The sequence below is a fragment of the Cricetulus griseus genome, assembly GCF_003668045.3.
Source record: "Cricetulus griseus strain 17A/GY chromosome 1 unlocalized genomic scaffold, alternate assembly CriGri-PICRH-1.0 chr1_0, whole genome shotgun sequence".
Classification (NCBI taxonomy): Eukaryota; Metazoa; Chordata; class Mammalia; order Rodentia; family Cricetidae; genus Cricetulus; species Cricetulus griseus.
The window spans coordinates 208,997,891-209,025,410 of NW_023276806.1; the positions used below are offsets into that span (position 1 = coordinate 208,997,891).

General features: G+C 40.2%; 1 protein-coding gene across 4 annotated transcripts in view; it reads right to left on the minus strand.

Annotated features, from left to right (window-relative positions):
• Positions 1 to 27,520, minus strand: part of Met (MET proto-oncogene, receptor tyrosine kinase) — a 107,364-nt gene that overhangs the window by 18,831 nt on the left and 61,013 nt on the right. For all 4 annotated transcript variants that reach the window (XM_027389942.2, XM_035452056.1, XM_027389941.2 and 1 more), the window contains 11 exons: positions 24,847 to 25,007; positions 22,632 to 22,734; positions 22,378 to 22,514; positions 21,541 to 21,702; positions 20,744 to 20,843; positions 16,474 to 16,692; positions 8,264 to 8,410; positions 6,548 to 6,704; positions 6,232 to 6,372; positions 2,049 to 2,279; positions 162 to 242 (listed from right to left, as the gene is read on the minus strand). In XM_027389942.2, the coding sequence (XP_027245743.1) occupies positions 162 to 242; positions 2,049 to 2,279; positions 6,232 to 6,372; positions 6,548 to 6,704; positions 8,264 to 8,410; positions 16,474 to 16,692; positions 20,744 to 20,843; positions 21,541 to 21,702; positions 22,378 to 22,514; positions 22,632 to 22,734; positions 24,847 to 25,007 (1,639 nt within the window). The remainder of the gene's footprint in view (positions 1 to 161; positions 243 to 2,048; positions 2,280 to 6,231; positions 6,373 to 6,547; positions 6,705 to 8,263; positions 8,411 to 16,473; positions 16,693 to 20,743; positions 20,844 to 21,540; positions 21,703 to 22,377; positions 22,515 to 22,631; positions 22,735 to 24,846; positions 25,008 to 27,520) is intronic.

The window sequence follows — 27,520 nt, forward strand, 5'->3', positions numbered from 1 at the left end:
CTATCTCAATAAGTGTTTAGACTAAACAAATTTTCAGGATTAATTCCTCAATCTCAGCAGCAGATGATTTCTTCCACAAGGGAAAGTGTAAATCAACACTTCATTATATGCTGTCAATTTGCAAACCACAAATGTACCCTTCACTATTAAATGCAACTTACTATTCAAGGATTTCACAGCACAGTGGATTTTCTTGCCATCATTGTCCAACAAGGTCCCATGATAAACACAGCCAAAATGCCCTATTGAAAAAGAGAACTTGACTAGAGTTATATGATATTGGCTTATGCAATAATTATTAAGATGTTATCTCCTTCCTCTGTGAGACAAAAAGGATACGTTGCTTATGACATTTTTTATTAACAATACCACTCTGTCTGGTATATGTGTTTGGATATAAACATAGGTGGAATACATGTGTCCCCATGGTATAAGCAATATGATTATTTAATATATGGTAAAAATTGTAAGTAATATGGTTTCATTTAAAGGCTAATATACTAAAAGATCGAATTACTGTGGTATCATCAAACACAATAATAGCTTTTGCATGAAAGAGATTTATTATTCTTAAGTATCAAACACTATTTAAGAAAACATGTAAATAACTGTATCCACTTGAATAAATATAAAATAAGCCTTCTACATTCTAGTAAATGATTATGAATAAGGTATTGTAGAGTAAGAATTCCCCTGTTAGTCACTGGCTTATATGTTTGTCAGGTTGGCAGGAATCAAAAGACAGTTGCCTAAATGAAGCAGATTCACTCTGAGTCACTTTGTACATTTCCCTCTGACTATACCCCCTCACTTCCCCAACGGTAGCCTTTCAACAGTGGCAGTAATTTTTCCCAGAGGTGTCAAATGTCTGATAGCTGTGTAAGTCATTCAATTGATTCCTGGTGTCAGGCAAGCTGTCCTGAGTGCTTAGTATGTGAATATCAGGCATGGGGCTACCCTCTGGTGACACAAAGATGAATACAATCAAACCCATGCTCATGACTGCTCACAATTTCCCAGGAAAAACATATAAATAAGCAGTGGTTAATATTGATAGCATTTTAATGATTATGACTTCAGAGAAATAATGACCATGTTAACAACTTTCGTGATTAAAAAAATGCTCTTGTTTTATAATATATAGGGTGAGAATATAATTAGTGAATCTATACACTCCAAGGCTGGTACACTCACTGGATTTACAGGCCAGTAATCTAGCACAGACACACACTTGTGCACAGAGGCCACTTTTCAGGAAGAAGCAACCCACTCACAGATCAGCTCTGGAGTGTGACAGGGGATGCTGAGAAGGACCAGTGTTCACACATGGCCAGCAGCCCTGTCAGTGCGTCCTGCCTCACACTGACAGATACCTGTACAAGCTCATGTAGAGTGTTTAGAACAAAAGCCATAAGAAGTCACTCAGTACTAAGTGTAAAAGGATTTTAGAGTAGACTTCACGTCGTGACTTCTGGTTGCTTTCTTTTCTCTGACAAATACTTCCTCCAATAGTGCTTATGCTTGCAGTTACTGATGCTCTGGCTAGCTTATTGCAAACAGTCATTCTTTGCGTGAAGAAACTGGAGTGTATTGTGGAGATAATATATATTGTCTCAGATCAGAGGACGGCTATAAACGCCCTGTCTTCCGATGCTGTCCAGCGGTGCATTCTACACTAGGGCTTTGCAGACTTTGTTACTGCTCTCACAGGAAAGATGGAAAGGGGTAAAGAAATGATAAAATTGGCATGATTTTTATGAAGAAGTAAGTGGCACTTTCCAAGCAGCTGTAGTTAAGTGTCAGAAATATGAGGGAGAAATGGGGCATTTTCTCCGATGTTGGGGATGTCACCCAATGGCTTCCACACACAGGGCCGTATCCAAGGATATGCTTTTCAGGACTGCATTTCTGCAGGACAAAACTCAAACACCTCATTATCAGGGCTCTGTCAGGGGCCCTTGGCATTGTCTAAGTTCCTAATCTGCAGCACAGGAGATAAAAGGCTTACTGGAAAATTGTATGTAACAGAGCTGAGTGGAAACACTTACCTCTTCCTATGACTTCATTGAAATGCACAATCAGGCTACTGGGCCCAATCACTACGTGCTGAACTGCTTGGACCAGCTCTGGATTTAGAGCGCTGAGGTCAATGTGAACAGTGTTTTGTAGTAATGGGCTGGATATGTCCGAGTCTCCACTATTGAGAATGGGGGACAGATCCGTCAGAGGGTACTGCACTGGCCTGCATGCTCCATTCTGAGAGGAGTTGGGAAACTGGTCTGCAAGACAAAGCACATAGACATAGCAGTGAAGCCTCGATCCTTGCAGCAGGCACCTGGGGTGGCAAAGGGCATTCATATAACAGTGAAATGCGGATTGAACATTAAAGAAATGACTGCATTCAGTGAGACTGACTGGGAACACCCTTTACAAAGGAGTGGTTTGAGAAAAAGTGGTGACGAGCTGGGAAAAAGGTACACATGCATAGATGTTTACATAGAAAACCAGTATATAAAGTGCTTAGATGTAGGCGGTGTTAACGATGAAATCCCTGGACAAGGAAATACGCATAGCAAAATACATACAATCAGTACAAGCTGACTATTCCTTTCAAAAATACTTGGAACCAGGGATTGTTCACATTTGGTATTTTCTCAGATTTTGAAATACTGGCATGGACTTTGCCAGTTGATCATCCCTGATCAATCTGAAATTTTGAATGGAAAATACAAAACTTTTAAACCTGATACTTCTACATATCATAAATCCTAAGGGCTGGGGAGATGGCTCAGTAGGTAGGAGCACTTGCTTTACAAGCAGGAGAACCTGAGTTCAAATATCCCAAGTTCCCACATAAACAAACAAACAAACCAAAAAAGCATTGGGGAGCCAAGGCAGATGGATCCCAAGAGCTTCCAGCCAGGCTAGCAAAAAGGTGAACTTCAGGTTCAGTGACAGACCCTGCCCTAAGCTAATAAGGCCAAGAGTGATAGAGAAGGCACGTGACATCTTGCTCTGGGCTCCACATAGGCACATGGTCATGGTCATTCATCCACACACTCATGTGTCAGGAACCCCTTCTCTCTCTCTCTCTCTCTCTCTCTCTCTCTCTCTCTCTCTCTCTCACACACACACACACACACACACACAACAGCATCATAGACTTTTAAATTATTTTTGATTTCAAAATTTTGGGTTATGTTTGTTCAACATGTACCTATAATTATATGTTGTTGGAAATATTGAATGCTACATTCTCAGAACTGAGAGCCTTGCACAGTGGTGGTAAATTCTCTACCTTGTGGAAGTGGTCCACATAGTGTTATGGCTACTTAGAGCAGGCAGTTTGGATCTGTGCTAGCGTGCCCTATCACTGTTCACTGGAAGGCACATGAGCATGGCTGTTTCCCATTAGCCTATCTTTACAACCAAAGCACAGTAAGAACTTTGAGTAAGATTTCTTTTGCAAAGAAATGGCACTTTCATGCCAAAGTTAAGGAGCTGTGGCACTGAGTGTTTTCAATCCCAAATGAGGCAAAGAAACCACTCGATGCTTTGCCCTTCTTCCTGGAAAACATCACCCACATCAAGGGTGGGAAACCAGGGTCACAACAACTGACTGGCAGGGTGCATGTGCTTGTGCGTGCTTACATGCGTGCTTGGGCATGAGTTCGTGCATGCCTGCGCCCGCGCGTGCGCGCGCGTGCGTGCGATGAAGGAACGGTTACGTGAGTGATCCCCCAATCCTATCACACAATATTGTTTGTTTGCAAACAAACAAGGGAATCATAACTTAAGAAAGCTGATGACGTCATGACTATTTCTAACCCCACTTGTGCATGTTTTCCACAGTAGATCTTCTGGTTAACAATACTTACTTAACCAGACAGTAAGTCTCAAGACTGCCTCCAGAAAAGTTTCTGGGGGCCTTTATAGTCATAATAATCAGTAGCTCAAAGCAAACAAGTGTGACCTCAAAGGAAGGCTCTAGAACATTCAAGAGGCCCCTGCAAAGCGGGGTGGGTTAAGAAAAAAGGAAGACTCCCTTTCTTGGCTGCTCCTCTAATAGCAAGGAGTCAGGTTCTACAAATGTTCCCCAGCAAATCACGGGTACAAATGGGGTTTCCAACCCAGCTTCTTCATCCTCACTTTCCAAACCTTTGCACCTGGAGAGCAGAACTGTCAATTCTTGGGGGCTGAGAGAACAAAGGTCCTCCTGAAGGGAAATTCTACCCAGCCTTTGTTAAGTTCAAATACACCGAGAAGCCAATCTAGAGCATCCATGTGTATTCCTGCTGAAATGTCATAGAGACTTCTGGGTCTCACGGAGAAAACTATCCTCACCAGCTGCAGAAGAAAGTTCTGCAGTTGCTGTTGGACAGGTTTGGATGCTCAGTCCCCTGTTCTTCCCTTTGGGTTGTCCTCCCTTGCCCATTTAACCTTTCCTGTCTCCAAGAAGCAGGTTCAAAGCAAGAAGGAGGGTAAAATTTGTTTTCTTAGCCACAATGACAAATGTTTGGCAAGTGAGGAATGTAAAGGATTAAGAAATCTTACATATATCATACACATATGCATGCACACACACATGTACACAGTAATAAAATAAGTTTTTAAGTCATTTTTTATTTGAATCAGAAACAAGATTGTTATACATGACAATCCCAGTTCCCTATAATTTTAAAAGTGAGAAAGCAAGCTGGCTCAGGAGGTAAATCTAATTTGTTTACAAGCCTAGTGAGCTAAATTTGATAGCTGGAACCTATGTAAAGGTAGAAGGAGAGAACCAACCTCACAGAACTTTCTTGTGAACACATACTCTCTCTCTCTCTCTCTCTCTCTCTCTCTCTCTCTCTCTCTCTCACACACACACACACACACACACACAACACACAACACACACACATACCAAACAATTTAAAGATGAAGAAAGCCATATGTGTGTGCTTGAATACACAGTACATGTGTGTGGAGGTCAGAGGTCAATGCTGAGTGTCTTTCCCAATTTCTCTCCACCTTGTTTCCCTAACTGAATTTGGAGGTGCTTGACCAATAAACTCTTAGCATCTGTGCCTACATGCCCAGCACATGTGACTTTTATGTGAGTCTTACTGATACACACTCAAGACCCAGGTCCCCTTTCTTGGGCTGTAAGCATTTCATAGACAGTCATCTTCCCCACCCAGGAAAGCTTTTTTTTTTTTTTTAATGCAATTAGTTGTAAACCTCAGTAATCCCAGGTTAGAGCTATTAAACATGGATATGAAAGCCTAATTGTATCTAAATTTTAAAAGCATGCACCAGGCTTGATTTGTCCACATTCTTAAAGGATTGGATTTCTTTCCAACAGTGAATGGAGCCATGTGGGGCATTCAATAATCTCTGGAGAACCAGGCTGAGTCTCAGGAAGGGCAGCAAGTGGTGAGAAACTTAAAATGCTGCCTGCCTCATGGCTGGTGTTCTCGCCTGGATGAGCAGCTTCTGACTTCTCAGTATCCACAACTGTCTGTGACTCACTTTATTTGTCCAATGGTAAATATTCAACAGGGAAATGCTTGCACTTGACTCACGTCCTGTAACTTCTAAAGATAATGGCCCTGATACAATATGAACATTTTGCTTTGTGCAAGACATGTTTAAATGAAACAATGTGAAATGCCCTGGCCAACCTGACCATTCTTAGGTCTGGTGTTTTGCAAAGCAGATGATGTTGATGAATAGCACCACTGGAGGTTTGTCTTGGATATGGCTCAAAATATATTCAGGTCATAGATGGTTGTAGATAAAAGCTATGATCATTGAGAATGCTTCAAGGGCCTACTAATGGATGATTAAAAAGTTTTCCCCCAAAATATAGTATTTTAAGTTTATATTTAAATACAAAATATTTTATAACTATACTCTTCCCAAATGGTTAAAGAGAGCTCTTTGATTTCTTAACATTGCCCTGAGATAACTGACTTTGCTCAAATGATTCCAAAGTGAACCTTGCTGTGTGTGTGAGCAGAAAGCTTGCAGATGCTAAATTCCCGTACGATACCTGAATGAGTTTGATATTAAAGTGAAGGACGTGCAATTCTACATCAAGTTAAGGATTCCTTTGGCAGAGGTCAACACTTTTTTTCTACTTGTATAAAAATACAAGGGGGAAAAAAAAAGAAAAAGCAAGAACAATGCCACATCCCACAGAGGTCTATGGATAGATATTTCTCAGGATAGTAAACTGAATTGTACCTTCTGGAAAAGTAGCTCTGTAGTCTACAGACTCATTTGAAACCATCTCTGTAGTTGGACTTACACTTCGGGCACTGACAAGTCTATCCAAATGAGGAGTGTGTACTCTTGCGTCATAGCGAACTAATTCACTGCCCAGATCTTAAAACAGAGAGAAAGAGAGAGCATGTTAAAGATTTGGCTATCACAGGTCCCAGTGCCCAGAACTCACAGCTTTTATGAATGCATATTAAACAGCCCATATGTCTCCAAGGCAATACTGAATATAATCACTATATTCCTATGGTAGTGTCTTAGCAATAACCACAATATGCACCTTTAATATGCTTCCTTTTTCTCAGCCACAGGAAGAGCCCGAGTAATAATAAAAGTATTATTGATATTGAGACCACACCAACGATCAATCCTGTGAAATTCTGATCTGGTTGAACGATCACTTTTCCAAGGACAGTTGAAGAGACTGCTTGCTTCCACTAGAAATAATTAAGAAGGGAAAGTCAGAATTTGGCCAAGACTGATATAAAATATACTATCTATGTGGAATCAGAGTTTCCCTGATTCTCATTAGCTCCTGGTGGCCTCCATTCTAGAAGCTGCATTACCACCTTCAGAGTAAGAAATTCTTCAATTCTGTCTCAGTGTTCAGGTAACTAGGAAATATTGATGAACTAAAGCATACCTATGATATTTAAACAATAGTTTAAGTTCCTCAAGTATATGTAAAGATAAATGGGTAGATCAATTGTTATAATGATACCATAGAAGTATGAATAAATAAAAATTAATTATGTCCCATTTGTGGTGGAGTGCATAGCAGAAAAGATTTCTCATAAGAGGGAAAATCATATTATGATCGGATAATAAAGTCTCATATGCTCTTTATCTCAGTTTGATAAATAGAAGAAATCTTGTCATTTCTTCTAGCTCCAGTGCTTTGTGGTTTTTAAGATTAAAGGTCATTTTAAAATTTCTATTCTAGTTTCACACCCAGCCTCGGATTTTGCAATTCTGTTGTGTTTTTTCATTTCCAAACATTTTCAGAAAACTTCAAGAGCCTTTAAAGCTACTTTTCCTTGGGTTAGCAATATATGTCATACTTGAAATAAGACATCACTCAGCCATAAAATGGAATGGACCACAAAAACCTTGCCAAATAAAATGAGCCAAAAGACGAATATTGTATGATTTGACTTACATGCAATACCTAGGTCAGCAAATGCATAGAGAAAGAAAATAGTTTACAGGGGTTGTTAGAGAGGAGGGTATGGTGTTCTTGCTTAATGGTTACATAGCATTTGTTTGGGAAGGCTTTCAAATTACATAACAGTGACGGTCACACATATTTTGAATACAAATCATGTCCCTGAACTATAAATTTCAAATTATTAAAAATACAAATTTTATGATTTACGTGTATTATCACTATTTAAAGAAATGTACAATTGCAACAAACAAACATACTGAATTACGTATTTCAAGTAAATTGTATGGTATGGAAGCTATATCACAATAAAAAATCGTAAAGATATATTCTTGTTCTGCTTTGGCTGATTTAGCTGTGTACATGGAATAAGGTAATACACAACAACTGAGTTTCTACTTTCCTCTGCCAAGTGGGTATGTCTCCTTTTATTGTCAGAGTTCTATGCATTGTGACCACAGCAGCGGCGAAGTGGAGAAGGGACACTCTTGAGTCTGTCCTCGTTCCTTCTGAGAATGACAGCACATGTTGGAAAGAGTGTGGGAAGATGGAGAAGGAGTGCTGGTAAAATGACTTTTGAGATTAGACTTCTAACCCAGGGGAAAGAGACAGTGTGATTAAAAAAAAAAAAAAAAAAAAAAAAAAAAAAAAAAAAAAAAAAAAAAAAAAAAAAACCCTCAACATTTCTCAAATCACAGCTAGGAGCTGAGGCTGAGCTGATGAGCCAAAGCCAATACACAAATGAGCCTTAATGATTTATTTTAAGACTACTGGTGACATAATTACACCGGCATCCTTATTTACATCATGAAAGGCATGTAGAAACCCCACCTCTATATTTAGCTCGCTGTTCAGTTTCAGCAGGTCATTGGGGACTGTACATAAAACAGCTTCAGAGTGCCAGTGTACATTCTCACAGCTCTTATTTCCAACTTTTAACACTTCACCTTGAACTGCTTCAGGGTCAATATCATTTCCCTGGAAAGAGAAAACAAAACAAAAAAGGTCATTAGTGCTTCACGGGTCAGGAGGAATGCTGGCAATTCTAGAAGGAACGCAAGAACACAGCAAACGCAGATGTGTTTTCCAAGACATCTGATTTTTACGGTACTCATTTTCAGGGGAGCTGAGCTGGCTGAAACGGGGTGTGAGCATTTCAGAACATAACTAGGCAGGAATGATAAGACGAGCTTTCCCATCAGATTGAATTTTAGAGGAAAGGAAAGGGAATCTTGTTTATGGCCTTATTTTGAGAACCGTCATGCATAATCATCTTACGACTGTCTCGGGCAGGGTAAGGGTGTCTGACGAAGAGAAAGCAGTGTTGAGTTTAGCAGAGAAGCCTGTTGAATTGCTTGACACTGCCTTTTGTAATGATTCACTTTTAGAATCACACGGAATGCGTTCAAAAATACCAATGCCAAGGCCTCGTCTCCAGAGAGCTAATGTAACTGCCTCATCGATACATTCCTTTAGCTGTCTGAGCTGGGAAATGCCTTTTAATTCTTCTTGCCTGGTTGAAGCCTGCACATAAGTAAGTTCGTTTCAAAGAAATTCCCCAAAGATGCCATATGACCTTCGTTAGGACTTGAGAGCACAATTACATTATTTTGAACAATTATATAGTTACTTGAGGACTTTTAAACATTACCCAATTTGCCATAGTTGAGTTAACATCAGGAATGTTTAAAACATCAACATTTTGTTCAAGAAACCAATCATCAGCCTCAGGGAAGAAGTACAAACATGAACACAATTTTTCATATCAAGATTTAATTAGTAGCTATTTATTAAACAGGCTGTTACTTGGAGGAGAGAGCTATCAAAGCCTATTACTATTTTTCTTATGGACAAAGAACAGCTCCTAAGAGAGACAGCCCCGCAACTTCATTTTACATACTATGTGTCTGAAAACTGCTTTCCCTTACAGTGTCTCCTGGATTTCAACAAGATGGGTAGGTCAGGCATCTTTCTAAAAAAAGGAATACCAGAGAGAAGGTACTTCTTTATATTCTAAGAAGCTATGGAAGAGACGAATGCAGACAAACCCTACCCTTATCGTATTTCCAGAGGCGGTAGGAGCAAGCCATTGATCTAGGTCAGCCACACAGGGTAATTCAACAGAGAAGCACATAAATCTCACAGGCCACTTTGGGGCTTGAAATGACAACTTGTTGGTTAGGTCTAGGAAGGGTGCAGGCCCTTACTCACATATTGGAGGGAATTCAGAGAATGACAGAGAAAAGAGATTAAAGAGCCTGAGGGCTTGATTTATGAGAGAATCTCTAACATGTGTCTTGTGTGCTTAGATAATGGCTAAGGGTGGGGGAAGGGAGGACCACAATGCATGTCCCTTTCTCTCCAGGACTCATTCTTTCAGGCTTAGGATCTCCTTGGATCTTAAAACAGAAGAATAAACAGCTGAAAGATGGAATCCTTCTTGATACACAACCATCAAGGAACACATGGCTAGAACTGGCTTATAGAATATGTTACCACCAACATTGTCTATGAAAACTGCTTTTAGAGCTGAAAACATAGACATGGCAAGAACGGTCCCAGCAGCCATGACGATATAAGAGGAACTGATATCAAAGCAGGAAGAATAAAAATAGATGCAGTTTAATTTTTGTATTTAAAGTAAATGTAGCTTTATTGAGCCATGGAAAAGATGTTTAAGACCTTCATTGTTGATATCAACTATTTATTAAGTAGAAGAATACATTTGAAAGATCAGCTCAGCTCTGCAGGCATTGAAGCGACAAAATATGGGTTTCTAAATAAAATGGCATAAGCGGGAGCTTCAGTCCTCTACGCACAAAGAGCAGCTCAGAATGCCAGTGACCTCATTTTATCCTGTAAAGACTCTAGGTATGTTGTCATTGCTGATTTATATGAGGGGAGCAAAGCTTCAAGAAGGGACTAAGCAAAACTAAGCAAATTCTACCTGGTGCAAAATCTACTTACCACCCAATGAGTGTTAGATTCAGGTCTAGTCACTGCAAATGTGAAGATGGATAGGAGCTTCTATCTTCTGTCACCATGACCTTAACATGAAAGCCAATGACCGCCCATATGTCCCCTTACTTCCCAGGTCTCTCATAATGTATCTTCAGGATTCAGGTTTTGGCATGCCACTCATTCATAAGTGTGACAGAACAGAGTAGAAAGAAGTAAAGGTAGGTAGGATTTATAAAACAGCATTCTAACAGAAAAGATCCTGCAAGTGTTTGTAGCCAGGCAGCCATGGGTGAGATCACTAGTGACACCATGAGGTATGGACTGATAGCTAGAAGCTGGGCAGCGAGGGCCTCGGCAACAGAAACCCAGGGACTTGGTGACTGTGGCAGCGTTACACTTCACTTAGAGAATATGTGCCCTTCAGGACAGAATTCAGGCCAAAAATCTGCCTCAGAAGGCTTCAAACCAGCTCCACAGGATGTCTCCACAGAGAACCAGGGAAAAGGCTTCTAGGAAATTTGAGAAAAGCTGGATGGACGAAAATTCAACTAATTTCATCACTAGCTCATTGGGAGTCTTTATGTATCTATTTAGAGAGCCTTATCGAGGTATTGTGTTAACACAAGGAGTGTGTATGTGCCCTGGGGTACCCCACTCCCTAGAATGACTATCACTATGTGCATCTCAGGGAACTACTACATGAGACATGAGTCAATCTGGATGCAGGGCCAAATGACCAGAAAAAGGAACCCTTCCACCCTGCCTGGAGGGAGATCTGAGCTCATGGTAGTGTAACTGGGATTGGCCTGCAGTCAACTTGTGAGACAAGGGAATAAATAAGTCAACCTTTAGCTGGCTCTGGGCACCAGGTTGATCAGAGTGGCCCAGAATGGTACTCCTTACTGTATATCTTTAGTGCCCAGCCAGTGATGTCTGGCTCATTACTTGTGACCCCCAAGGTTGTCCTCATGTTCACAGTATTACATTCTAGTCTCCCAATCTTGCTGTACTTCATTTTGACCTGCTTCTTCTATGAGGTTCCTGCCCTCCTTGCTCTTTGAACCGTGTTTTCAGAAATGACTTTTGAAACATGCCTATTGTCACATGCTCCTATGTGTTCTAGGATAAGACAAACTCCGAAGGCTGGGCAGCCAGAGTCAATTCTTTATCAGCATTGAAGATGACACTTTTTTTTTCTATACAATCTATTCATGTACAAAACCTTGTATAAGATGATTAGGGGAAAACAAAGATTTTTAAATCAAATTTTAGATGTTTGAAGACAATTTAGAGCAGGGCTAGAGAGATGGCTCAGTGGTTAAGAGCACTTACTGCTCTTTCAGAGAACCTGAGTTTGGTTCCAAATACCCATATGGCTTACAACATGGCCTATAATTCTAGCTCCTGGGATCCACCATCTTCTTGACTTCACAGGTATCCATATTCAAACCTGAACACACACACACACACACACACACACACACACACACACACACACACACAGTTAAATTAAAACTTTATAATGTTTAGAGCTACTTCACTCAAATAAATGTGTAGTGTAGAATATATTTCACATGATAGAAGATTTATCTACTATGAGAAATATTTTTATATTCATTAAATGAAAGTCAATAGTGAGAAAAACTATTCAGTGAATAGTGAATTCAGTGAATTTCATGGAATACGAACTCAGGAAAGTTGAATGTAAGTTTTAGTTCTCCTGTTTGCTCCTGGGGTGATACCAAGACAATTAAGTTAACCTTTCTAAACCTGTTTGTTTGTTTATTTATTTATGTATTGGGACAACACTCACTGACCTCCTAACCTCAAAAGTTCACATATGTTGTAAATAGAATAACAAACACAAAAAACCTTGAGTTGACTGTTAAAATCCTTTATAAACATAAGCACTATCGTTGATAAGATGCCCATGTGTACTCTAAAGGAGATTTTTACTCTGTGACATTGTTCACAGAAGTCCTGATGGACTTTAGCTACCTGTAATATCTATGGGGTTCCTAATCTCTTATCAGGAGAGACCACTATTTGGCCCTATTGGGCTCTTTTGACCTGAATGTGGCTGTCCCCTTTGCATAGTCACCAGGCCAACTAAGTCATGGAGGCAGATCCCACCTCTGGGGCTGAAAGCTATCAACATCCCTTTTAAACCAAGGATTCTTATAGGTATATATGACTGAGGAGCGTGAACTCCTCTTGTCAACAAACACAAATTTTATTGCATAATTTGCCCTGTAGATCTTGCTTCCCCCCTTTTATTTCTCCTGACAGGGTTTTGGTATATAGTCCATACTGGCCTAGAGCCCTTATCTTCCTTATCTTAGCTACCCACAATGGGATTACAGGCAGGTGCTACTGCCCCTAACTATCCATCATTTTCTTCAAACTCCTCCTCCTACAGTCTCCCCCTCCCCTCCCCTCCTCCTCTTCTTCTTGGTTATGTGCACCTGTGTGTTTCTTGGTGTGGGTATTTTGAGTGCAGGTACTGTCATTGTCCAGGAGAGTGAATGGGATCTTCGGGAGCTAGAGCTGCAGGTAATTGTGAGGCCTCTGGTGTGGGTGCTGGCAACCAATCCCTAACTCGGGTCTTCTGCAAGAGCCGTGTACAGTCCTAACCACTGAACCACCTTTCCACCGTCCTCTCTTTTCTTTCTTGTTTTTCTTACTTTTTCTTTTTGTAGTGCTAATGACGGAGACTAGCATCTTGAGCATGCTAACTAAGTACTCTACAACCAAGCCACATTCTAGCACCACAGCACTTCCGATAATGGGAGACAAACACACTTTGCACTCCTGTTTCCAATGGCAGTAAAATAAGTATAAGGAAATCCTTTAACAAAAACACTCTACTGGATGTCCAAGAGAGGCAGAGGCTTCAAAGTGATCGATTCTAGAAATTGATAAAGGTATCAAACTACTGCCACCACAAATAGGATGGATACTTTAGATCGCCTCTGGAATATAGCTTTGTGACAAGGCAAGTGCTATAGACTTGTTAGAGAAAATGAGTGAACTTTCTATAGTCAAGAAAAGGGACTGCTCTGTGCCCATCTGCTGTGGAATAATCCTTTTGTACATTGTGCAGATTTGTTGCTGTGATTGGTTTAATAAAGGAGCTGACTGGCCAATAGCTGAACCGGATGAAGTTAGGTGAGAGAGCCAAACTGAGAATGCTGGGAAGAAGGGCAGAGTCAGAGGAGGTGCTAGATATGCAGAGAGAAGCAAGATGAGCATGCCTTACTGAGAAAAGGTTTATCAAGCCACATGGCAGAGAGTAGATAAGAAATGTGGGTTAATTTAAATGTAAGAGTTAGCGAGTTACAAGCCTGAGCTATTGGCTGAACATTTATAATTATTATTAAGACTCTGAGTGGTTACTTGGGAGTGGCTGCTGGAACAGGAAAACTCTACTTACACCCATCTCTGGGGACCTTGGGTGATGTTGAAAATACCATTAATAGACTTAAGATGATGCCAAGCCTTGTTTTTCTTGGTCCAACAACTTTGTAGGGCATTGAATAACAGCTGTTTAATTTATGGAAAAAAGGATTTTTCTCTCCCATCAAACACTGGGTTTGAAAGGGTAGATAAAGAACCACATATCTGTAATCTGTCCATCATAGACACTGGAACAGGAAAATAGTTTTTGAGGGGGGCTAAAACTATTTACACACAAACCATTATTTTCATCAAGAAAAGCCAAATGGATCCTTTCAAACAGCAAACACAGTAATTGTTGAAAGCAAAAGGTCACAGTAGATTAGTTTTATTGGGGAAAAAAAGGGGAAGTGATAAAAAGCTCTTTCTTTTTCTAAAACTAATTAAAGCAGCAGATGAAAGAACTTTGGTGTGGCAAACACACTGTTCAGTGAAGCAAGCTTCCATTTAATTTCATGCTGGGTTTACTTAATTATTGTACAGAATACAATGGCGAGGTTAGTGGTGGTGTGAGTGCGAATCTGCGCATGAGTTTGTTCAGTGATAAAGATCTCCCAGAAAGAGCAGAGACATTTCAGTGGACATGTCACTTGGATGGACCTGACCCATGCTACCCATGTCACACCTGTAAGGACTTCTCTGCTGTTTGCATTCGCTCACATTTGCACTCGTACATTCTAGAGGAGGAGACATTTTCAGTGCCTCAGAAGGCTGGTTGTGAGGGATGAATATTTTGCTAATTGAGTGGACTATGGGAAATTAAAGTCTAGATTATTTTGCTAGCTTTCTTACTATCTCAAGTAAAAACAACTGAAATCACACTGGAGAACTGATTCGAGTCCTCATTCTCCCATCTTTGTATTCTGCTCATTCTAATTACTTCTCAAACCCCAGCCTGCCTGGGCTTTAATGATTTTCGTCTGCATTAGGCTACCTTAGTCAAGGTGCTCTGTGACTATGTTTTTGGAGGCAGATGTATTCCCAAGGTGGTGGGAATCCAGGTGGATTTATAAATCAGCTTAGATTTGGCCACAACTATGGAATAGTCCAGTGGGTGGAGGTGAGTTAAATCTCTGAAGCCCTTGAACAGAGCAGGATGCTGCACCTTGTATCTATAATCCCAGTTCTCCTACAAGATGAGAAGCAGAGAAAAGAGAATGGCTCAGAAACTGGTGAGAGGCAGAGACAAGAGTATTGCTCAGAAACTACAGGCCAGTTAGCCTGCTCTGGAGTGGCAGCAACTGTCTTGCCCACTCCACAGGAGATACTGTAAGTGTGACCAAGAAGGCAGTTGTTGGTGGTGAATGCCTGTAATCCCAGCATTGAGAAGGCAGAGGCAGGCGGATCTCCATGAGTTTGAAGCCAGTCTGGTCCCTAAAGCAAGTTCTAGGATAGCCAGAGTTGTTACGTGGAGAAATCCTATCTTGAAAAACAAAACAACAACAAAAAAAACGTGGCCATGGTTGGGAGCTCACAGGTTCCATGGGGGTGGGGGTGGGGTGGAGGAGGGATGACCCACTGCTAATATTTTGCTAAGTAGGCATACTATCAAATTGTCCTCTGAATTCCTACCTCTATACTCATAGTGTAGCCCTCAGAGATCATCAGGGGACTTTCTGCACTGGATAATGGATAATACAGAGACTCAGAACTTGTCAAGGTACAGAGAGTAGGTGTCAGTAGTGTGCTAAGCCACAAGCAGAACATTTATATCACCTGTCCTCTCCAAGCTTCAAGGACCATGTCTTAGAAGAAGGTGGAGAAAGTTGTAAGAGTCAGAGGTTGAGAAGGACTTGAACAAAGCAGTCACTTCTGACCTGTTAGGACTGTCCACGAACTCACAGCTGCTTGCACAAAACCTGTACATGGGCCTGCATACCTAACTAGGAGACATTGGACAGTTGTTGGCATTTTAGAGAGGGACAGTCGATTCTTTTTAAAAGTGTGGTCCCTGGTAGGTCAACCACAAGTACATTTCAGTTGGATGGCCCTGAGTCTATGAATATATGAAATTGGATTTGCTAGGTTATTAAAAAAAGGGGGACGTGAAATTAAGAGGGGGAAGGTACGTATACAGGAGTAGTTAGAGGGAAAGAGCTGGGAGGGAGTGAATACAATAAAAATACAGCATATGTTTACTCAGAGAATTAATAAAAATCATATACACACATGACAGGGGAGAGAGAGAGAGAGAGAGAAGAGAGAGAGAGAGAGAGAGAGAGAGGGAGAGGGAGAGAGAGAGAGAGTTGGCTATATGCAGATACAAAACTTCACATACTATATAAGGAAATATAAAACTGCAACTAATGCATCTCGCATCATGGCCCTTACTGTTTATCGTCCAGTAAGCATGCTTAGGTGAAGCACAAGGGACATACAACACCATCGGGATAGCATCATGGGGAGCCTGTTTGATAGATTTATGCTCAGCATTTGTTACTTTTCAGCAAATACACAAGGAAGGGGTCTTAAAGGCTTCATTAAAAAGCAATGCATAATTACACTTATCTTTTAGTCTTATGCCAAAAAGATATAATGACCAAATACAATGACTCTATTCACATGGCTAGAAAGTCAACAAAGTAATTCAAGTTCACTTAAGAGAGTATTTTAGCAATTCTTACCTTAATTTCTAGTACATTTTCATTGCCCATTGAGATCACCACGGGCTTTTCAAAAGGCTTAAACACAGGATTATGCACATAAGTGAGATCAAAGTGTTTGGAAAGAACCCCGTCTAACAGGAAAAAGGCTTTGGTCTTCAGGGGGAGTTGCAGACCCAGCTGTTGCAATGAAGGAGTGGTGCAGCAGATGATCTCTGAATTGGAGCGATGCTGACATGCCTACAGGAAGAAAGAGTTTCCCACTGTCAGCAGGACACAGGCAGCATCTATATGATTGGCTATGTCATAACTTCAGAATCAACCCAAACCATACCGAATGGATTGTCAAAAATGGTTTCCATTTAACTTCCTAACATTGAAGAACACATTTTAGGAAATATGGTAGGTGTAAAATTTTCCAGATACTGACTGGATTGTCAAAAAATGGTCTCCATTTAACTTCCTAACATTGAAGAACACATTTTAGGAAACATGGTAGGTTTAAAATTTTCCAAACAATTGTTTTTTTAGGAACCCAGGGTTTAACTTGCTGGGAATAAGCTATGATGATGTAGTTGCAGCTGGCCTTCCCTCCATCATGTAATTTTCCTTAGGACAATAGGCAGTTTCCTGGGGGAACAGCCTCCACATTTTGTAAAGCAGCTATGGGCAAACAGGAGCTGGGCTTTGAGAACTTAGAAGTGATTGGTTCAGATCTCACTTTGAAGTTACGAGAAGTGAGGTGAAGGCATCACTCAGAAACTCAGTTCCCCTAGTAAGTAATTAAGACTGAAATGTTCTTCACAGTGTGGGTGCTTCCTGGTTAAGGGCTTTGTAATTGCCAAGTTCCACATGGTTAGCAGCATAGCGGCCATGCTCATGGAAGCTTATTGGCTTGCTAACTGGTAAGTGTTGAATCCAAGACACTTTACAGAGATGCCTCATGTAATGTTCCTGATATTCCTGCAGGGAGGTGTCATGTTGTCCCAGTTTTAGATAAAGACATTGAGCTCAGGAAAACATACTTCATTCAGTCTGGTCACACATCTGAGGGGTAGCCTAGGGTGCTAACAACCAAGGCCCTTAACATCAGTGTTCACTATCATCACCACCAAGCCTTGCTTCTTTCTCACTCTGCAGCCTCTCTAAATAATGCTGTCCACATTACAAAGGCTCTGCTATTATTATTTTATACCCTTTCATCTCTCATTTCAAATCTTCCTCTTTGAAATTCTGATTTATGGAATTTTGGAAAATGCAGTTTCCTCTTGATTGTACTTAGACTAAAACCAGCCACACAAAGTGGTATATTTAAAGTCAAAGGGTTACGTTTCTCCCCCAAGGAAAAGACAAACAGGCAACAACATCCCTTAGATTTCCTTTTCTTTGACAAGTATAGTTGGAGATAAAACAATTACTTATGCCCACAATAGCAAAAGGCCTCAGGATATACATAAAAAGCACAGAATTTTCTGTGTTGTATTTTCTTCTTAATAATTTTAAAACTTATTCTGTATTTTAAAATCTATGTTGGAATCAGATAAAACATGAATATAACATACCACATTATTTAGTTTTATATAAAATAGAATGTCATAGTGCTAAGAGCTATTTATTCCTATCATCTTGTAAAAACAGAAATGAAAGATTTCACGGCTACCACAATAATTCTCTGTATAATAACAAGAACCTAGAAGTCACAAATTAATCTGCAGGATTCTGGGGCACAGCATGCATTAAAAAATTAATCTACATTTTTGTTAAGTTAATCATTTCTATCTTTTAAGGCTTTGAGTTTACTGGAGTTAAATCATTCTGGCTAGATATATACCTACATCAGACCTGACTGTAAGTTTTTATTTGTTAAATAATAAATGGGTTCAATTCATCACAGTCAGCTCTAAACTCTATAAGCCACAGGGAACAGAGAAAGAGCATACACCTCTCCATAAGGCAGTGTTTAGAAATGACAGTAAAGTAAGAGATAATAAAAGAGCAAATAGTAGAATGTCCCTTAAAATTTTCACTTCTATCCAATACTAATATGCACAGTTATTGTATGCTGTGTTTTTGACTCAAACAATAGAAGTTTGTATTTCCACATATGTAGTCAGGTAAGACTTGTATCTTCTGCCACTATCTGAATTTTCCTTGGGGTATGCCTCTCTTATATCTGACACCTGGAGGGCTTCCAGCAATTACAAATAAATGGCTGAAGCTGTATGTCATCTTTGGGTAAAGGAGATGAAAGCAAGCTCCCTTACTATCTTAATAATGGAGGCGTGGTCTTGAGTAAATGAATCATTTCTCAGACCCAACTTTAAAAAGTCACATGCCAACACCAAAGAGGGTAACTGTTATTTTTATTTGGTTAAAGTAAAATTGTATCTGGGTTGTGGAGAACTGATGTCTCCTAAATTAATAGTGGTATTCTAACTTTGTTTGTGGCCATGTATGGGGATTGGCTTCAAGGTCCTTAACTTCATGCTGTGACTCCCTGGAGTACCATCTCTTGGAAATATGATAAGAATCTAATAATACTTGTTAGAGGTGATGCAATGTGGATGATTGAGAGGGTCAAGAGAAATCTCATTTAGGATGACCTTATTGTTTGGTGACTTAGCTTGACATTTTTAGTCCCAAATTGCTTTTTGTAATTAAGGAACAGAGTGGCTTTAGTCCTTAAGAAATATTGGATGGTGAAATTTCAAAGAAAGTGCTATAATTCAATCTATCACTTGCCCAATTGAGACTGTATGTGAGAGAGGACACTTAGAGCCTTTACTCCAAGGTGAGTGCATATGTCCAACTAGAGGATGGTATTTCATAAAAAATTGAAACAAAATATATACCTTTCTGAGGTCTAGGTGAAAGTTACTGGTGTTGGTTTGTTTGTTTTTCTTTTTGAAATAGGGTTTTATTTTTCCCTAGTCTGGTCTTGAACTTGCTATGTATCTGAGGCCATCCTTAGACTTCTGATCCTCCTGTATCATCTTCCATTTGCTGTGACTATAGACATGTACCACGCCAGGCCTTTATATGACCTACTGAGATTGTTAGAGCAGCAAATGGATCCATCACCTTTAAGGTTAAATTATGGTTGAGTTTGCAAATAAAAAAGGAAATATAGAGAAATAAAAAAAAATCATTGAAACCTAGACTATAATATATTGTAATGCTTTTTTGTTACTTGATAAAAGACAGTGGGAAGGAGATGCAAGAGAATAGGTTTTAGATTCATAGTATAAGATGCACAGAGGAGTAGAGCAGATTTTACTAATCTACCTTTTTATCCAGAGGTATTCAATAGTTTAAAATTTCTTCCTTAATTGAAATTAGTATGTTACAAGAAATAAATATATCTATAATATATGCATACCTATAATGTTTTCTATGATTAATATAGACTTATTTGGGTTCTTAGTACAATTTAGTATGTATTGAAAGAAAAGAAAAAATATAAGCATGATTAAAACATAATATTTGTACTTCTCATTCATAAAAATGTCTATCTTATATTTCTTTCACTTGAAAAACTCATCAAAAGCAGTGTTAGTTAGATTTTCATTGCTGGGATAAAGCTCTATGACCAAAATCAACTTGGGGAGAGAGGGCCCATTTCATCTTGCAACTGTCAGATTACACTCCATCTAGGAAGTCAGGACAGGAACTCAAGGAAGGAGTATGGAAGCAGGAACTGAAGGAAAGACCATGGAAGAATTCTGCATCCTGGCTTGTGCTCCAGGCTCATGGAAAGCTACCTTTCTTCTCCCTCCCTGTACTATCTACCTAGGGAGGGCACCACTCATAGTGGGCTGCACTGTCCAACATCAATAATTAAACAAGAAAATGCCCCCATAGACTTGCCTGCAGGCCAATCTGATGGAGGCATTTTCTCAATTGTGATTCCCTCTTCCCAGACGATCCTAGCTTTCGACAAGTTTGTGTTTGTACCAACAATTTTGAAAACTGCTGTCTCAAGCTAAAGGTCTTCATTTGTATATAAACATGTGTGTTTGTGTGTGTGTGTGTGTGTGTGTGTGTGTGTGTGTGTGTGAGAGAGAGAGAGAGAGAGAGAGAGAGAGAGAGAGAGAGAGAGAGTTCATGCAAGCATGTATATGCATGCATGTGATTACAATGTCAGCTCAAGACTCTATTGTTGTATAAAAAGTACCATTGGACTTCTGCTGGAAAGATTGCTAGTTAATATTAAAGGCAAAGCCTGAATGCCCTTGTGCCCTGAAAGCCTGGTGGCAGAGCTCTGAGCAGAAGGGCCACTCCAAGGACTTACCACTGTGTAGTTCATCCCCACTTCATGCACATCAATTACCAGCTTTGGGATGCTGACCGAATTCAGGTTTTTTCCAATACCCGTTATTGTGCTTCCACCACTGACAAAATAAAATAGAAATTAGGAATACTCAGAGGTTTTCCACCAAGTATTTAGATGCTTAGTTTTACACCCACCCAATGGTAATGTTAGAGGACTAGCCAGAGTTGAATGGGAGTTCAGGGGAACATTTAAAAGAAAATTATAATTCATAAGCTGTAGAAATGTTTGTATTTTTACTGACTAAATGTGGAAAAGAAATGGTTTTCACACTCTGAAAAATACAGAGAAGAACGTACACCACTATTGTTGTTAGACGATAGAATGAGCGGCAACAGGAGAGGCTAAACTCAGCCCAACAAGATACAGCCTAAAGCAGTGTCTGGTAGGGGGCAAAGTGTGTGTAAAGGAATCCCAAAGTGTGAGGAAAGGCAAGGGGAAAGGTGAAGCTGCTGTCATGAACTGACACAGATGCGTACACGTCCTATGTGACATGGGAGAGTATACACTATGGCAGCAGGTTGGACTGTTTTTCTCTAAGTTGTTTAAAGCATAACAGCATAGGAAGAATGGTTCTTGGCATGAAGTCCCATCTATAAAGTCAAACTGTCCTTGAAACTTAAATGCAATTTCCCACTGAATTGGAAAGGTGCCTTAAAAAAGTGCATTTAAATGAGGGATGAAAACGGCAGCTTCTTGGTCATTTCTACAGCCAAATCACCTTACTCTCCTTCTACCCGTCAGAAGCTTCCACTTACCTAACAAAAGATTTGGTCGGGTGGATTTCATAGACAATAGGATCCTCCCAGTAACTGAAGCCACTTGTCTCTCGGTTAGCTAAATCAATTTTCAGTTTCACGGGAAACTCAGCAGAGATGGTTTGGGCTGGGGTATAACATTCAAGAATACTATCTGATACACTGAACAAGAAGCAAACAAACAGAAGAACAGAAAAAAATGGAAGGAAAAAATAAAAAGCAGACATTAGTTATTAGTGATCTATATAATCCAAAATTATATCTGTAAGTCAAAAAACGTGACTGTGGGGTTTCCTGAGGTGGTCTAGAAGACAAACTCTTCCCAGTGTATGTTGTTTACATCCAACTAGATCCCAGATTAGCCTTGTTGAAAGGCCAGCCTTGACTTCAAAACATTTGGCGGTTCAAGCAACCTTCAAAGTACATTTGGTAATGGAGGAAACTTAGCTGTTTCAACCCCAAGAAGGAGAAACAAAATCACCTTCCAAATCTAACCTCACCCACTTCTTCCCTCCATGTGTCTTCTTCAGCTCTGACTCTTGATAGAAATGCTTGTTTTGATGTATTGACAATAACCGGAGCCTCAAGCTCACTCACTCCACAGCTGGGATACAGTAAAGGAGCGGATGGCAAGACAAAACTCAGAAGGAGACAGAGCAATAAAAGGCAGGTTAGAAAAACCAGCAAAATGAGGCAGGTGGGTGTGGGAAGGAAGGAATTGTCAGCAGGAGAGGAAGTCATAAACAAACATCTTTACTATGCTTCGCACAAACTCAAAAGAATTGGCTCCGTTGGTTAGGAACAGATACTAATACAACAACAAAAAAGTTACAATACCTTTTTAAAGTACACGTTTTCCCACCAATTGAAATGTGTCTAGAACTCCCACTGTTTAGATACTTTCCAGTTAGAGTGAGCAAAGTGCCTCCAGCCTTAGGACCATAACTTGGAGAAATACTTGTTATTACAGGATCCTGAATGGACAGCAAAACCAAAATGTAACTGGTTAATTCCATCATTTAAGTAGATAAAATAAAAAAAAATCACACAGCCTAGGTCACAAAAAAAGAAAAACCAGTGCTTGGACTTACCACATAGGAAAATGTACTGTATTGTGTTGTCCCTCGACTGTTTGAGATGATTACAGACACATTGAAGTGCTCACTCATCGAAGGACCAACTGTGCATTTCAACCTGAAAAAAAAATCAGGGCTTAATATGTTTCAAATGCACAGGCATTTTCTGATTTTCTGATTTGGCTGCTTGTTGTGATGGGGACAGGAACCCCAGATTGTGAGCTCATGACTGCAAACAGCAAGCTCAGTTTCATGGAAGCATTAGGCCGAAAACCACATAATTCTATTTTTCTGAGTGATGATGCCAAACTTTAGATGGACCGTAGGAAACTTCAGACCTCACCAAGGCAGACTTCACCAGCTAAGAAGTGCGTGGTAACTTGCAAAATTGTATGGCACATGAGAGATAATGATTGCTAGCTATCTCAGCATCACATGACCCAGTGTGCCATCTACCAACAAGCCCGGTCTCTTCATCACCTTATGCCAATAGCTAGATTTCTATGACTATAGTTGTCACAAGTTTATTTAAGCCACTTAAAGAATAACAAAACCGTGGCGGTTTTCCCATAGAATTATTATTACTGTGCCATGTTGGGGGCAAGAGGATGCATGTGGAAGCCAGAGGTCAACCTTGGGTGCTATTTCTCAGGGGTATCTATCTGGTTTCTCACAGGGACCTGGTGATCCCAGATTGGGCTAGATGGGCTGGCCAGCAAGCCTCAGAGATCTTCCTTTCTCTGCCTTACCAGTGCTGGATTGATTACCAGTGAGCACCACCACGCCCAGCTTTTTATTATTGGGTGCTGCGTATTGAGCTCAGGTCTCCATGCTTGCCTGGAAAGCACTTTGGCAACCCAGGCATCTCCTTAGCCACCAACAGAGCCAATTTTTAATCAGTAACCTTACATAGGTTAATATATAGTAATAATATATATATATATATATATATATATATATATGTATATATATAATATGTAAAGTTGAAATAGAATTTGTTTTACTAAGTAACTTCTAAAAAGAGGGAATGAACTGTGTTTTTTTTTTCTTTATAGATCTTAATTCACATGGAAATAATTAAGAGTTTTGGAGAACCAGGGATGGTCCTAGGGTGAACTTGCTTTTGTCTTCAGGCTAGCAAGCCTGACATTAATTGGCCTTGGTTTTGTGAGAATGTATATATTAAGATCTTTTATGACCCTAGAATGAACTCTATTAGAGACATTTACTCTCTAGAACAGATTCAACCACAAAGATTCAACTGTTAAAACTTCAGTTGATGCTACTACAATATAACAAATAATTACCTGTTCACTGTGGAATTAGAGACTGTAGAAGGGATATGTAGGATACGATAGGCAAGCACAGGCCTTGATCAGAGAGCTCAACGTGACAGTGTCGGCTCCAATCTCTGGCTTAGTTTGGCTAGGCTACACCCCAGCTGTCTGAACTTTAGGTAAGAATGGGACTGACACCTCCCAGGATTTGGGGGAATGCCCAGATGGCAGAGTGACAATAAATATTACCTGAATATAAATTTAAATTCATCCAAAAGGAGTCTCAAAAATGTTATTGATGGCGTCACCACTGTTGCAAGGACTAGCAGGTAGATTGTGATAAGAGGAGAGACACCAAGCTGTTTACTGATGTCCACAAGAGGCCTTTGGAGACAATGTTTGGAGTCTGAAGAGGAAGGGCCACTCTTTCCAGTTACACAGTTTCTGCACAGGTTTTACTTTAGTCGTTTCAAAGCTCCTGGATGCTGGGCTAGTAGGACGGTTCACTAGGTAAGGTCACAAGCCTCATGACCTGACCTCACCATGCAATCCTAGCCTGCACACTACAGTGGAAGGAGGTGACCAAATTCCTGAAGCTGTCTCCTGACTTCCACATGCAATGCTATGTGTACAACTGTATGCACACGTATTTGCCAAGTACACAAAACCACAGTCACAAACACAAATATTAAACTCCAACTCCGAATAAAAATTAAATCAAGCAAACAAATCAAAAGACAACTATTGGATGCTGCATTGATTGAGGCCATGCCACCTCTCTCTCTGAGTCTCTCAAATGCTATGACAGGCCCAGACCCTTATTAACCCATGGGTGAACATGTTAAGCATCTTTTTTTTTTTCTTTTTTAGAAACTCTAATTAAACAAACAAAACAAAACAAAAACCAAGCGTGTCTTGCAAGCACAGCCCAACAAAGTCCCTGTGTTCCTTACGTATTTGTTGTGCTTTCACTTAAGGTCAAGGTACAGCTCTCATTGCCAAGCAGTACTTTGGTTTTCCTTAAATCAAATTTATTATTCTTCTTGAATCCAAAGTCCCAGCCGCATATGGTCAGCATTGTTCCTCCTTCAAGGGGTGCACTAGTGGGGAAAACCTACAGAGATAAAACAGAACTTAAAGGAAAAATCCAGCATAATGTGACTTTCTTCATATTGTGGAAACCAAGCAAACTATGTATCATATTTTAATATTTATTTTTTTTTGAAAAATGCATGTGCATGTATTTCTGTGTGTGGGTTTGCACATGTGGGCACATTGACTATGGAGGTCAGAAGAGGGCATTTGATCCCCTTGTCCTGGAGTTACAGCTGGTCAGGGGTCACCTCACCTAATGTGGGTGCGGGGAACTAAACTCAGGCCTGGCATCTCTCCAGCTCCCTGGACCTATTTTATGGGTCTCAATTTGTAGTTCTTACGTAAGGTTTTCAGTAGCCTTTAAAATATGGCTAGCATATTTTACCTAGCATACTTGAAATTATATAATACTTAATACAAAACCACATTATTTCTGCTGGGAAAAAAAATCAAAAGTGAGAGAACCTGAAATCAGTATTGTAGTAATTTTTAAAATTCTCTTTGACAGTATTTTACTTCATTTTAAAGATATTTTTCCTCATGTGCAATGTTCAGTGAGTAATAGGCTCATTTTTGGTGTGTCAAAGGTGAAGTCTGAAGGTAGTAACAAGATGGTGACGGCCATGATAAACCATTAACACGAGGCATTTGTGACGTCTGTAAGACAACAGTTCCTAGGCTAAAACTATTAGGCAAAACACACTTCCAAGTTAAAAATAAGCTTCTCCCGGGGAGCCGTGTGACAATTGAGAGAGGAAATGCTCTTTTGGGGGGTACATATTGTAAATTGTACTGTACAGTACAATGGTGGGAAAATGAAGCGTGAAGACCGCGGAGATTCGGAACCAGCCAAGGCATGTGCTGAAGCCCGTTCTGCGCAGTCTCAGTTAGGAAGAACTTTCAGAAGGGTTCAAATTCCCATCCTTCCTATGTAAATAATTACAAACCAACGTCTTAACTCTAAAGTCTTAGCTTAATGCTTTTATTTTAGCCATAAAAATCCATTACACAGTTGTGCCTTTCATGAAAATTCACCTCATCTATGTCTAGCCAAATGAGAACTGCTAGGGGAAAAAATCTGTTTATTAGGATATAAGAAATCCTGCAGAAGAGAAGAAGCATTCGCTCCTAGGTCTCTTTTCAGGCCAAGGCTGCAACACAGCTGCTGCTGCTTCTAATGAGGATTTCTCCATCTAAAACAGCTGCCCGAGCTGCTGTGGGCCTGACAGTTCTGCCTCCAGCCCTTCCCCTGCTCCAGGTCAAAACTGAAGCCTGTCACTCAGCATACTCTGCCTATGAAAAGGCAGAGACTTGGCAATCGTTGAGAAGAGACACAGAGTTGTTCAGCAGCTGCTCTAGCAAGAGACACAGCAACAACATATCCTGTGCGGCTCCCAGGGTTCGAAAGGATGGCTCTGCTTAGCATTCGCTGAGATGAACACTGTCCCAGTAGCTTATGGAGGAACTGTGCCCCTTCCAGGGGAAAAGGAAGGAAGCTGTCGTAGACCACACACCCTTGCATAGCCCCAACAATGGGCTGGCAAACTCTGAGTTATCCTGAAATGCAGAGAAACTCTCTGGGCAGGAAATGAGTGTCCCGCATAGGAACCACAGAAGCTGCGTCTCCCACCTGTCTGGCTTTCACAGGTGAAAGATCACATTACCACTGGGCCCATTCCAACAAGACTTCTGGATTATGTTAGTAAGATAAAATATGGGAAAGCATTAAAAAAATGAAAATAAAGTTTTTCTACAGAAGCCCCTTTCTAGTTTAGTGGGAAAAGCAACATCACAAACATGTGGATGGCAATGCACTACTGCCTGGTCTGCTGTTGCTCCGTATCCAGGATTCTGATCAATGATACAGTTCTATGATATCTCTGAGATCATCTTCAGTCCTACAAGGTATGAAGATCCCCCCCCTCTCCGTATCCATTCAGAATAGATTGGGAAAATGCCCCTCATTTTTGCACATTTCTCTTTGCTCTTGAAGATCAGATGACACATTTGAAACAATGGATTGGGTTTACAATCCTGAAATCACTCATATCCAAAACTGCAAAGAATCTCAGCCATTGAACACAGTGTACCTTGAGAAGCAGGTTAATGTATATGCATCAGAATGTGAAATTCTATACATCAGCTGGATTGTGCTGTGCGTATAGAGTTTAAGGCTGAAAAGAAAAGGGGACAATCTATCTTATTTTTTTGCAGTAAAACCGGCAAATGTCACGGTCTAGTATAGCATGAAATCTTCCTAACAGCTATGGACAGGGGGTGGGTTGGGTGGGGTGTTCTGGGTGGGGGGGGTTATAGACTCAGCTGTGTTACTTTCCTTCTATGATATAAACCACGTCTTGTCAACTTGTGCATGATACACTGACGCCTTTTTGAAATTAGTTTGGTCTTATTTTTATATTTTGCTTTGGGTGGTGCGCTGAAAGGGCAGAGAGCAGAAGTGAGAGGACGGGGAGATGTTTGAGCGGGAGCGAGATGAGTGATGTGAAATTCACAAAGAATCAATAAAAGGTT